The 13,885-nt window shown below is 33.2% G+C and overlaps 1 protein-coding gene across 4 annotated transcripts in view; it reads left to right on the plus strand.

Moving 5' to 3' along the window:
• Nucleotides 1–13,885, plus strand: part of LOC136971547 (sodium-dependent proline transporter-like) — a 168,667-nt gene that overhangs the window by 128,619 nt on the left and 26,163 nt on the right. For all 4 annotated transcript variants that reach the window (XM_067266171.1, XM_067266243.1, XM_067266106.1 and 1 more), the window contains exons 7-8: nt 3,965–4,099; nt 9,639–9,742. In XM_067266171.1, coding sequence (XP_067122272.1) covers nt 3,965–4,099; nt 9,639–9,742 — 239 coding nt within the window. The remainder of the gene's footprint in view (nt 1–3,964; nt 4,100–9,638; nt 9,743–13,885) is intronic.

The raw sequence follows: 13,885 nt of genomic DNA on the forward strand, positions 1-13,885 counted from the left end.
TTACCCAGCTCCCTAATTTCCGAAACTTGGACCTCCAGACTTTTAGTTGCTTCAACAGCCTTACTAATATCTTCCCGTGTTGCCAGTAAGGTTTGGTCAGCTTTCAGTTCAGAGATGATAGCCAGAGACTTCTCCTGCTGAGTTACCACCAATTGGATGAGATCTTCTTTGGTAGTAAGCGTAGCTAACTTTTGTTCAAGGGACTCTGGGTAGCAGTAGGTCTTAAAAGAGGCCACAGCCATGTCAATGACCCTGGTGAAGTGTTCGGTTATCACACGCACTTGCTCTTTGGCACCTAATTTATTATTGTAGTTATTTGCACAGTAGCCTTTGAGTTCAGCAAGCACCTTGTGTGATTTTGTACTAAATTCTTCAATTATGTGCTTAGGCATAATGGGAGCAATGACTAATAAGACTTGAGAGAGAAATGGTGAGTCAAAAGCCTTTAAATAAGCTGGGAAAATAAAAACGCCGATCGGCGCTCGCTAAACCGAACGGCAAAAGATGACCAGTAACAGAAAATTGGTGAAGGAAACGGAACGTTTGACACATATAACTAACACGGTGACAAAATACACTGATTCCTGCCACGGAAATACACGACAGACAAAACCAAAGCCCGTAGCACGCAATACGCCGAACCGGCTTCGTCCCGCCGAGTGGCTAGTCCGACCACGTGGCGAAGATACAGTCCATTGTCTAACGGTAAGAGTTTACTTGATGATAGCTCGGCGAATAATGCACGGACTAAGACCAAATTTACAGAGCGGGTAAGTGAGCCAGCAGACTAACGAAAACTGTCAGGAACAAAAACGGATCGCAGACAGGGGGCCTGATGTGGGCCGACCAGTGTCCAAAAGTTCGGATGGCAATAACTCCGAAAATAATTATCCGATTTTAGTAAAACAAGCACTCACGATTTTAGTAAAACAAGCACGTAAAGCTGAATCCATCAGTCTATCATAGTCAAAAAACCAGCGAGAAATTCCGGAGAAAACGCAATCCAAAAACGGAGCACAAGTACACACACACACCTTCTCCCGTTGGCCGAAACGGCTCCCCCAAGGTTTGACTGTTATCCCTATCTGAACTAAAACCATTGAACAATTTGTTGTCCACATCATTGTCAAAGTATCAAAAATTCTTGTTTTAGTTTAATGCCATAGTGCCTAAAGGTTTTTGCTACATTGTCATAATAGAATGCATTCTCAGTTCTGTCTAACACATTACTGATACTGCACACCTTCAACAAACATTCAATGGTTTCTTTTGAAATGGAATCTCATACATTCATAAATACAAGAAAGACATCGGCTGTACACAAAGTGTTTAGTCAGCAGAAAAGAGGGTAAGGAGAAGAAGGAGGGAGAGGAGATAAACAGTAGAGAAAGGTAGGATCCCTCTGAACAGCATACATGGCAGCAGTACCCTCTATGTTTGTTGTTGGTGTGCAGTTTTTATGCTGCAAGGCTGTAGTCCCCCAAAGGGTCTAAAAGAAAACCTGAGTGTAACAAACACCAATAATTGACTGATGCCATGAATAGCTAAGTGAAGAAGTTAGTGCCAAGTGGCTGTTAATAGGAAGACTTATATCTACTTAATACTAATAAAACTGAACGTGATCGGAATCTCATACAAAGGATACTCAGTTGATCACATCTTGATTGGCTTGGCAAGTTGGTCTTTTGTATCTTTATTTTTTTCTGCATGTTTTTACTACTGTACTGTCAGACTTGTTTTGAAGAGTTTGTTCCAGACCATGTCTACCAGTTAAACAAAATTCATGCACTTTGCAGGAATGAGAACCAGATCAGTATCCATGGCATGAAGCAATTCTTGAACTTCAGTTATAACATGTATTGGTGCTTTATCAAAGATCAGAGACATTCTTGCCCAAATTTTTCTGATTCACTGCTGTATATTTTCTGCTGTCATTCATTTATTTAAGTTGATGCCACAAACATTTTTCAGAATACATAGAAATGGAAAAACTTTGGGTGGAATTCTTCTAGATGACTTATTGAAAATACAGAATTCCAGTAATTTGGGCCACAAAGCTCAACCAAAAAGTGCAACAGCTCTTTTGGCACATCCAGTGTTTGCAATTATAGTATCTTCATCTTTTAGATTGTTTGTCCTTCCTGCTGGATAATCAAACTGCACCACTGGTTTATATTCTGAATATTACAGTCTGTAGTTCTGCTTCCATCTGTTCATCTTGATGACTCAACGTAGTGATCTAGTTTTATTGGTTAAATAATCAGGTATTTTCTGGCTGCTGTTTGTTTACATCTGCATGGCAATGCCAAATCATTTTCCATTGAGCAATAAACTTGTCTGATGCCTCGTAACATTCTAGGGCAAGCTGTTCAGCTATTTTTTTTGCTTTCAGAAGAACATTAGAAATGGCTCTTGAAAATTGTTCTCTATCAAAAAATTAAAATAATTCTTTATCCATCTCTTCTGAAAGTAATTTCCTTTCACTTCCTATAACAAAATAATCAAGGTCAAGAAAAGATGCATTGCTTTTTCTTTTTTTGGCCTTGATTATTTTATTGAAGTAAAAATTCATTAACAAGCCATCCTCAAAGTCTTTGCTTGTGAATTTTGAACTCTGGAAGTTTTATGCAGGATGTCACCATTGGTTTTTATGCCAAGTTAAAATCTCTAGTTCTTTTTTGACAGAACAGTTATTTCTCATATTTTTAAAAGATTATTGGTACAGTACAGTAAAGATAAAATACATGGTAAAGATGAATGTAATCTGTAAGCAAACTAGTTAAATTGTTATGTTAATAGCACTGTGTCCAGCTACAAATGAATGAGACGGGTCATTCTGAGAAATGTGTATATTATTTTGTTAAAAACTGAAGGGTAATTGAAAATGGATTACAGATACTTCTTGCTTAGTTCTTGAGAAGGAAAAGGGAGGGGTGATTTTTATAGCTTTTGTAACAAGAAACACTTCCAAAACAGGGGAAATCATTCAGTATTTTATGATTTGGGTGTAGCTTGTGTCTATTGATAGAGTTGTTGATGTTTGAGATGAATTTTATGGTAATACGAGTCTGAGTTATCCCACTTATGCTACCAGAAGTTAAGTTCCTACCAGGACAAAACATGAAGAATAGAGACTGGAAAATGAGTAAAAACATGACATATCTATTAGTTGCAGTCCTCACTAAGTCATTTGTCCTGTTGTTGGCAAGAATTCCAACAAGTCTTTTGACTCAATCTATAAAATAATGGTTAGAGCTAGCTGTAATAAAATCAAGAATCATACAAGTAAAGATTTCTTCTTCCAATAGCAAAACAAGTGATTTTTATCATGTCTCTCTTAATTTTCCACAATAAACAGAGACCAAGATTAAAACAACCCTCTTTATTTGCCTAATGTCTAACTATGCATTTCAGATTGGTAATTATTTTCCAACCCCTCTTTAGGCTACAAATTTTGAATTTAAAAAACAATTTTAAAATATGTTTATTAACAAAGAAAAAACAATTAGAATTTACAACAAGTATATAAAAAAAGAACCTCATGGCTTGTGTTCTGAACAAAAGAACAAAAAGGTGTCAATAAGTAATTTGTCACAACAAATTCTTTTGTTTTTAAAAAATTTTTAAGATTTATTTCATTTTTTTCTTTTGTATTACAAATTTTAAACCACTTATGAAGGAAAAATGTCTGATTTATACTTATTTCTTCTATAGTAATGGTTTGTCAAATAAAATGAATTCAAATTTTTTTGTATAACTATAAAAATAATATTTACTTTTATAATACATTGTAACAATAAATTTTTTATAAATATAGATGTTCATGAGTTTTTTTAATCTACATAACAAAATTATTACTAATACATTTACTAATATATCATATAGTATTTAACATTAAAAAGACTTACAACATTATATAAATTATATGATATATATTAATTTTTATGTTTCTCCTTTATTTTAGGTTGTCTATTTTACTGCTCTTTTTCCATATGTGGTTCTAGTCATTCTTTTTTTCCGTGGGGTAACATTACCTGGTGCTAAAGAAGGTATTATTTTCTATGTTACACCAAATTGGAAGCTGCTTGGGACTGCTCAGGTAAATTTATTTTGTTTTTTAAATGTAAATTTGCATGTTTTATATTATATTGCAAGAAATTTTTTTTAATGAAAATGAAAATATAGATTTATATAATATAATATATGTATATATATTTTATTTTATGTATTATATATTATAAATATATATTATTTTAGAAGAAATTTTTTTTGTTTACTTCTGTTGATGCTGATCTCAGAAATGCTTGTTTTCTAAGGTGTTTTTTTCACTTTGAAAAAAGTAGTATGAATAGAATTTGTTTAAGGAGTTTTCTAAAAGGTGTTTTATTTTTAAAATTACATGGTTAATTATTGTAAAAACTTTATGATATTTATAACTTTAAAGATGAGAAACAAAAAGCTACATATTTATTAACAGGAATAGCATTTACACTTGGCACCACGTTCAAATTGATGAGAAAAAAATGCTAAACTCGGGAACCAAAACAAACTTTTTATTCAGAAATGTTTTCAGTTTTTTAAAAGATCATCATCTGCTGGGAAATTACACTGCTTCAGAACAAATACATTGGGCTTAGTGATGTTTATATACATACAAGTTGACATTCAAAAATCTGACAACCTCTGGACCTGAGGAGTGCCTGATTTTTTTAAGGTTATATTGTATATACTGTATATATTTGACAGAAAATGACTACCTGTGTAATCCTTTAAAGAAAGAAAATTAAACACTAAATGAAAGGCAAATAAAATTTTAATATTCATCAACTAAATAAAACAGTTCTACAGAAGTTTAGTTAGGCATCTCCAGAAAACAGTGGTGTGCCAATACGGTAAATTTTAAAATGTGCTCCAAAATCCATGCCGGAATTCTGAAGGAACCAGATTATTGATTGCTGGATTTTTGAAAGTCAACCTGTATACCATGCCAGGGTAAAGTGATAGCTGGCTTTTTTTTTAATTTGTTTTTTTTTTTTATTTAAGATAATTTTATTAATTTTTATTTTCTAGTAAAGTAAAATCAAAATAAATTAAAACAACAAATAAACAAAAAAATATAAAATAAAACAAAATAGTAATAAATAAAACAGTATTTGTGAAGATAGCTCAGATTGGGCAATTGTGATAGCCAGTCCAGTTTCATGTTACTCACTGGCAATTAAATTTGGACAGTTTCATTACATGTGTGTGAAATTTACACCTTGTTTTGACAATTTATAAACTATGTTTGTAACAATGTGAAACCATTCTAATCATTTTGAAACACCCTATATTAAAATCAGTGAAAAATCATACTAACATATTATCAGTTACTGATATTTTTGAATCAATACAAATGCAAAGCTTTAAATATATCGATTTAAAAATATAGAGTCGCAAACCACACCTAAACTCAAATTTTCCAGCAAATAAACGTAAAAAAAACTTGCAGATCGAACATTTACGTTCTTTTAAAATTTACAAGGCGGCAATGTTCTATTTATAGAATGCTTTTTCTGTTTATTTTTTCCTGAAGAAGGTTGATAAATTTGTGGCCAAAAACATTCAATCTGTAAGTTTTTTATGTTTATTTGCTGGAAAATTTGAGTTTAGGTGTGATTTGCGACTCTATATGTACAGTTCCAGTTTTTGATAAAGTTATATTTAGTGTTGATTTAAAAATAAATGGTCTTAAACCACTTTCATTTGCAACAGCTCATATACAAGGTTTAAAGGAAACTTGTATATGAGCTATTACTCTATACCCCCTGTATAACTTTTAAACTACCTATTGTAGCATCACAGAGGTAATTGCATCTATAGGAAAGTGACCATGCACACAGTCAATTGAATGCTACTTTACCATCTTTACCAGTGAAATAAGGAATTAAGGAAAATATCTAAGAAACTATGTAGGTAATGTATATAATTCGTCTCTGTAATCCAAAAGGGTTTTGGCAGACAGTCTCACAGCAAAACTTTAAGTTAGGAACTCTCTTTTATTCCTTAAAAAATGACATATGCATTTCGGGTTGGTATATTCATCCAACCCCTCCTCAGTGTTACTCTTAAAGTAAAAGTTGTGTATGAGCTACCACAACATCAACACACCCAACCACTTGCTTTCCATTTAAAATGCACTTGAAGTGTTTGCATAACATCATTACACATAAAAAATATAAATAGCATGCGAACAATCAAAACCACTAGTGATACATTGGAATACCACTTCTTCAAAAAAATTTAATTACAAAATGAAAGAGCATTGTTTATTTATTACAAAACAATACTTCATTCAGTTTTAACACTTACAGGAAAGAGCAGAAAACACTAAGAAATCATTGGCAGAAAACTGATTTCCTATATTTTGGCAACACAGTTATTGGATATGGTGGTTGTATGGAATGTCCAACACCAGTGGCGTGCCATCATTGGAAGCGGTGGAAGCAGCGCTTCCACCTTCCAATGACCTTCCCTTGTATTTTCTAAAATATAAATTTTCATATTTTAACGTACTTTGAATTAATTAAAATTAATATTTTATTATAACTGCATTATGTATCTTTTACAAATTTCTAAACTACATGTGAAAAAAACGAGAAGATTCCTATTGTATATTCGAATGTCAGTGGCGGAATGGAATCGCTTTGGAGACAGCTTTCACGGCAAGAATAAATGAATGGTGTAAAGCAGCCAGAGGGCATCGGCGCATGCGCTTTACACAGCACCAACCTCAGCCGGTTTAGCTGGTGGAAACTACACACGTGTAACGCTTCCAACGATTCTATCCCTTAGCCACTGGGTAGGGAGTTATCTGACTAAGTGAATTGTTTACGATTTAAAAAGTAGAGTGTTCAATGTTATTTTTATGTACATTTTTTTGCAAAGTTATATTTAATTACAGTATAATTAAAAGAAAATTATAATTATATTGACAGATTTTCAGACAAAATCTTTAGAATTTTTATCACTTTAAATGTTTTTCATAATATTAAAATTATTAATAATTTTTCCAAGCGTGCTCTAATTCTTTAAATTAAGTAAATTTTATGGAAACTTTTTGATTTATCTAAATTACGTAGCGAATCGCAATATTTATATTCGTGTCCGGACTATATTGACAAGTAACTCTTAGACATAAAACATATTAAAATTAATGTCGATCCGAACAAAGACGTAATAAAAGAATTATACGATTTAATATCGTTAATTTTTGCGGTACCAGTGGGTCTTATGAGTGCAGTTTTTCGACTACGGAGCGAATTCATACATTGGCCAGGAACACTCGGTCGGAGGAAAGATTGTCGTCGCTAGCGTTGCTTGATAGAAAAAGTCCTTTTAAATACGTTGATAGAGTCGACGACCAGCGACTTTTATGATAAAGTAATTAACGACTTTGCGGAAAAATCGCCTAATAGAATTAGTTTATAAAAAATTAAAAAAAAACAACTTTTTCTATCATTGTTTGTATCGTATCAATTTGTATTATGTATGTATTATTTGTATTTTAGAATTAAAATACATAAATTGTTCATTTTTGTCATTTCCAGTATTTGTTTAAAACTTTTATGGAAATGTCACGTACCGGACGGGTCTCACCCGCCACGGAAGACTCGAAAAAACGGTTAATTTAGAGAAAAATGTATTAGTTTAAAAAAACATAGGTAAAAGTCGTTTATAGTCGGACACCCATTGTTTTTATCAAACTGCCAGGCAGAAACCATAAATCGTGGAAGGAAGTCGTCCTAGGATCTGTGGAAGATCGAATTCGTCTTCGATTTTGATTTTTCTCACTCTCCAGGTAAGAGTCTCATTACGTTTAGTAACGAGGGATCAACCACTCGGGAAGCGTGATTGAGGAAGAACAACCAATCAAAATGGATGAAAGAAAGAACGGAGATTGATATAATCTCTGACAATCGAGGACACCTGGCACTCGGTTAATGTTCCGAATAACCAAAACGCCGTGTGTCGACGCGCAAAAAAACAGTTCCTCGTCTATTGTGCCAACCTGTAACCCGTGCCACTTCGGACTTAGACCGCGTCCCCGACGCCAATGGACGAAGTTTCCCCGTACCTTACGGACTTGTCAACGCCACTGTCCCGGGGCCACCTTCGATCGACCATCAAAGAACCACATCGACTCTCAGGATGTCTGAACGGCTGATTGTTCTAAAGCAAACTATTTTGTACATAGTATATGTTTATTTTATGTTAAAATAAACGGTTTTTGTCAGATACTTGTCGTCTTTGTCTCTACAGCCACCACCCATGTACGAATGGACCCTAGACCATTACTGACGCGCAGTTAACTGATTGCCCCTGGAAGTCGGCTTCTTACAGAAACACAGCTTCCCTATTATCAAATGTCACGGCACGCCACTGGTCCAACACAGTCACCCAACTTAACCCCAATGGACTTTTTCATTTGGAGAGACCTGAAAAATCAAGTTTTTCATTACAGAACCTTTCACCATGACAAATTTAAAGGAGTTCATTGTCAATGCCTGTAATTCTGTAGTCTGTGCAATGATACATACTGTTTGAGATGTTCTGTCCCATCTCAAATCCAAAAGTACATGGGGGTACACTTTTAAAACTGGGTACAGTATACTACTAGGCAAGTTAGTTGCATCTGTGCTGCACAAATTTATGTTACATCTGTGTTGTTTTGTGCATAACTGTTTGCTACTAAGTTTTTCGCTCTTTTCTGTAAGTGCTTCTGGTAAACCAAATATTGTTTTGTACTAAATAAAGAATGCTCTTTCATTTTGCAATTAGAATTTTTTGTTTATTTCTGTTAATTTCTTAGTTTTCTTCAGTTCTTCTGTATTTTGCCACTAAGAGTGCTAAAGTTGCATCCAATAAACTTTTCATTGTCACTTACATTCCTGTAGGTGCCAATTACTTTCCTGATGTTAGAACAGGTTGTTTAAAAGTTATAGGAATGTACTGACTTTCTTTTGAACCCTATACATTCTTGCCTTATTCATTTATTTTACCTTCTCTTTGTCAGTATGTAGTAATTGCACGATGGAAAGACCATGTTTAACACTTAAAGTAGTATCATAGCTTCTTGCCTGATCCATTATGCTAGAGGCAATCTCTATGCCAGTTACTATGGTTATCTTTCCTTTAGTTATTTAACAAGGTGTAGCCAGGATTTTGTTTATGGGGGCCAAGTTAGAGCTGACAGAACAGTCACTTGGAATGAATGAAGAAATAGAATTACTTTTTAATAATGAGAAGCATTCTATTTGTGAAAGCATTTTATTGGAAAATTACAAATTTATTTAAGTAACTATTTATAATATAAATTTGATGTCCAAGGTAATGGTTAAGGCATCAGTCTATGCAGTGGGGACCCAGGATCAAATCTGAGTAAGCAATCTAGAAATTTTTAATGGGCATAGAAAAAAGTTCTCTTAGTGCTCATAGGGCAAAGAAAGTCAAAAACAGAAAAAATAATGCTAATGAATTTAATAATTTTATACAAAACAGAAAACTTTTGAAGTTGGAAAATTTTTCAAAAATAACTTTAAAATTTTTGAAGTATCGTTTTACAATTCATTAATAATTAAATTTATATTTTATAATAGGTTTGGGGAGATGCAGCAGTGCAAATATTTTTTGCTTTAAGTCCTGCTTGGGGTGGATTGATAACTCTTTCATCTTATAATAAGTTTCACAATAACTGTTACAAGTAAGTGAAGTGATTTTTATATAAACTATAAATATGAATCATTTTCTGATTTAGGAACATAAATGATAATTTTTATGAAACGGTGTCATTGATACATTTTTTTACTATCTTAAAATGTTTTCAAAGCAGAATTTTCAGATGTAGTTTTATTTTAATCAGTTGCATTTGACAGTTTCAACTTAAATCATAACACTTGAGTTAAATAAAGAAAAATTGGTTTGATGTTTGGTGATAATTATCCCTGAATCTTTGCTGGAAATTCTACAGCTGAAAAATGGATGATTTAAGTGTCCTACTTTATTTTTATTAAAAAGTAAAATTTATTCTAAACATAAAACATCGGTAATGTATATTTCTAAATACAGTAAAGTGAAACCCGTGTAAAATGAAATTGCACCATATCAGATTTTTTTCCCAATTTACATTTATTTTTATATGATAAACTTTAAAAATGTCACACAATTACATGAGTAAAAAAATTTTGAGAACCAAAAATTCATGTTTTTACTGTCAAGAATTCTAACTGTATTACAGTAATACAGAGAACAAGTTATTTAATAAAATATTATATTATTATAATTATTAATTTCAATAAGAGATGATGCCTAACATCTACCTCTAGTACCAAATTACTTAAAATCTAATTATTAATAGTAGCAAAAAATAGCCCGACACATTGCGATGATAGTTTGGCTTTGATTAATAACATCAGGTTTTGAGATGCTTATATGATGATAAATTATTTTGCAATCTGGCTTCTTGATGTGTCTGTAAAATAAACAATTACTTGTTAACATTTATAATTAACTTTATTATAATACAATGTAACTTTGTGCCTCCAGGTCTTTGTGTCACTACAGCTAATGCATGACTGCCCAAAGACAAAGCAACATGACAAAGGTCAGGGGTGCAGGGTTGCCTAACTAGGTCAAGGGGCAATTTCGTATGGGTTATCTCCTGGAGGTTTACATACATAACAATTCTCCCATGCTTAATAAAATATTGTTTAAAATTTGTTTGTTTAAAGATTTAGGCATTGCACTGGTCTTTGTATTCACATTGATTTTCAGGCTTCGATTCATTTGAGTTTGTCGTCGTTCAGCTAGATTCTCCCTCCTCTTTCTCTGGGGGCTGTTCGGAAGCTGTTTTCGTCATTGTCTCCTTTTTGTTGAGTAGAGTTGTTACAGTTCCTTTGTCGTAGCTAATTGTGTGGACTAGCACTAGCTGGGGATGAGTCTCTATTGTTTATTATGTCATTGCACATGTCAATTTTCTTTTTGTTGAAGTCAAATCCTATTTGAATAGGATTTCTCTGTTTGTTAATTTTACACAGTTGTAGTTTATCATAATGCCTTTTTATTATGTATTTATCATCGAGTTCAATTAAGTAATGTACATGACCTAGCTGTTCAGCTACGATACCATATTTCCAAGGACTGGACATTGTGTAATTTGGGATTGTACGTGATCTGCTACAAGTAGCAGATTGAGACACTTGAAGGGCTCTAGGCTACTACATTTTGGTGACTTACTACTTTTTGGGCCCCTTTAAAAATAATTTTCACACATTTCAAGGAATTCTGCTTTACTTTTTATAAAACCTATCTGGCAACCCATGAGGTTCTCACTGGACACATGCTGTTTACCTGCAATTTATTTCTATTACAGTCAAAGCTCAGGTTTCGAATGCCTTTCTTTTTAAATAATTCAGTTCACAAACAAAATTTTGAACTCATATTTGTCCATACTTGGCAAGAGCTGGCCACAGATTAGAGACACACAGATGGTCATCTCTCTATATTTCTAATGTTAAAGTCAGTGGTCCAACCAATCAATGACAAGACTACCGACTCAGAAGTTATTGGTGCTAAGATTGCCATTTAAATTAGATTTCAATGCCTGTGTGAGAAATATACTATTGCTGTTATTTGGTACACACCACAATTGAATCTATATCAAATTAATTAATAAAAGCCATGTTAATTGACATTCACATATAAATGACATCCAAGAATTCATGTTTAAATATGCTTAAGTTAAATTAAATAAAAAAAAATTTATTAATATTTATTATATATTAAAAGTACATAGTCACTTTATTATTTTTAGTTTTAATTAACTAATAATTAAAACTCTGGCCTCTACACCAAAACTGAAACTAAAATTAATTAATTTATTCATATTAAAATTATAATTGAAACTATCCATACTTTCCATTATAATAAGTACTTATTATAAATTTGGAAAAAATTACAAATTTCCTATGGACGAACTGTAAAAATGTCCTTCTTCCACTCTGTCCCTTCATGTACCAGCAGGAAATAACAACTGTGGCAGAGTCAACCTTTATCTGGAAGCTACTTCTCCACCTTGGCATGCAAAATGTTACAAATTATCCTCTGGTGGCAGCAAAAACACTTATTAAATTTTATTAAATGTAAAGTACTTGTTGCTGGTTTTGATTGATTTGGTTATATTTCATGCAGACAGTCAGAGTTGAGTCTCTATTTATACCACTTCTTTATAAAGTGTTGGTTTTAGTTTTGGTTTCTGTTATAGATGACAGAACATTTTACTTTTAATATATATATATAATAGATATAGATAATATTACATTCATTTGTAGGCATTTTTATGCATGAAATACAGATAAAAAGGTTTAAAAAAAAAAGGCTTTCTTTTGGCCATCAGGAACGGATTAATTCGTTTTATATTGTTTCTTATGAGAAATTTTGTTTCTGTTTTCAAACAACTTTTAAGAGCGAATTAAGTTCGAAAACCAAGTTTTGACTGTATTATTATTAATTAATTAGCTGTTACCCTCGGCTTCGCCCCGCTTGAATTTTGCAATTTGATAGAAATAACCCTCCCTTGGTACTTTGCTAAGGTTCTCAATCATTAGTTCTTACCAATTTGGTAAAAATTACTGATTTTGGTTTGTTTCAAACTATGGACTGCTAATGCACCTAAATTCAAGTTTCAAATATTATGGGATTTCGAGATACGATAAATCTGAGTTTAATTTTTTTTTTGAAACATAAATGACGTTATCTGAAACACCCTAAATTTAAATAAATAATAAAATGTAAAAATACGGAGCATTGACAAAGATAAAACTTTTGTCGTTGCCTTATCCTTTTTGTCGTTGCACACCATCAGTTATCCATCGGAAATTACAAAAATTACAGAGACGACCTTCCCTTTTAGGCTACTGCCTCTGCAACAAACATGCAAAAATGGTAAAACATCCTCTGGTGTTTCACCACTATCACAATAATATTTTTTAAAAAAATTAACAAAGTAAAATCATGGCCGACGTTATTTCAGACACCATAGTAATTATTTAATTTATAACAATCTAAATATATAAAATTCTCACACGCATGACAATCAAACGTAGGTCATATCAGCTTCTGCAGTGGCACTCCTTCAGGCCAAGACTTATCATCCCATTGCCACTGGCATTCACGAAACTGTTATCCACTCTCCCAACCATTTTCACATCAGCTGGACCAGAGCTCACCAGGACACCCATGGTAATGAGAGGGCAGATGCTATTGCTAAACAAGCTTCTACTGACTACTCCCTGCCCTTCTCTTATAATAAAATTAACATCAGGGCCATCAAAGGCATCTTTTGGCAGCATCTCTTTGCCTCTTGGCAGGACGAATGGAATCATAACGACTCCATCACCTTTAACTTTATTCCAAATATAAATGAATTCCTGACTCTTAAGTGGTACACTCCCAACCACCATCTTTGTCAGTTTCTGACCAACCATGGTAGGTTCTTTACCTACCTGGCTAGGTTTAAAGGGACAACTAACCCTTCTTGCACCATCTGTGGAACCTCTGATGGCAGCACCCACTACACCCTGCAGTGCCCGCTTCTGGAGTTGGAACGACTTCACCTCAAGACGACCATCGAGACCCACAACGACAACTGGTCCCCTCAACATCTGGACAGTCTTCTTAAATATAAAGACACCTACAGTGCCTTTTTCCACCTTATTTCTGTGTATTTTAAAAGAACATCTGTACCTGCTTACTGAATTCTTGGCAACGGTTAGCGGCGATTCTCAGTCTACTCCTCAGCATGTTCTTCCAGCCTCTGCTTGTGTATTGCACAATTCATTGTAGATTT

Source organism: Centruroides vittatus, unplaced genomic scaffold (assembly GCF_030686945.1).
Source record: "Centruroides vittatus isolate TY-2023 unplaced genomic scaffold, ASM3068694v2 contig_10, whole genome shotgun sequence".
Classification (NCBI taxonomy): Eukaryota; Metazoa; Arthropoda; class Arachnida; order Scorpiones; family Buthidae; genus Centruroides; species Centruroides vittatus.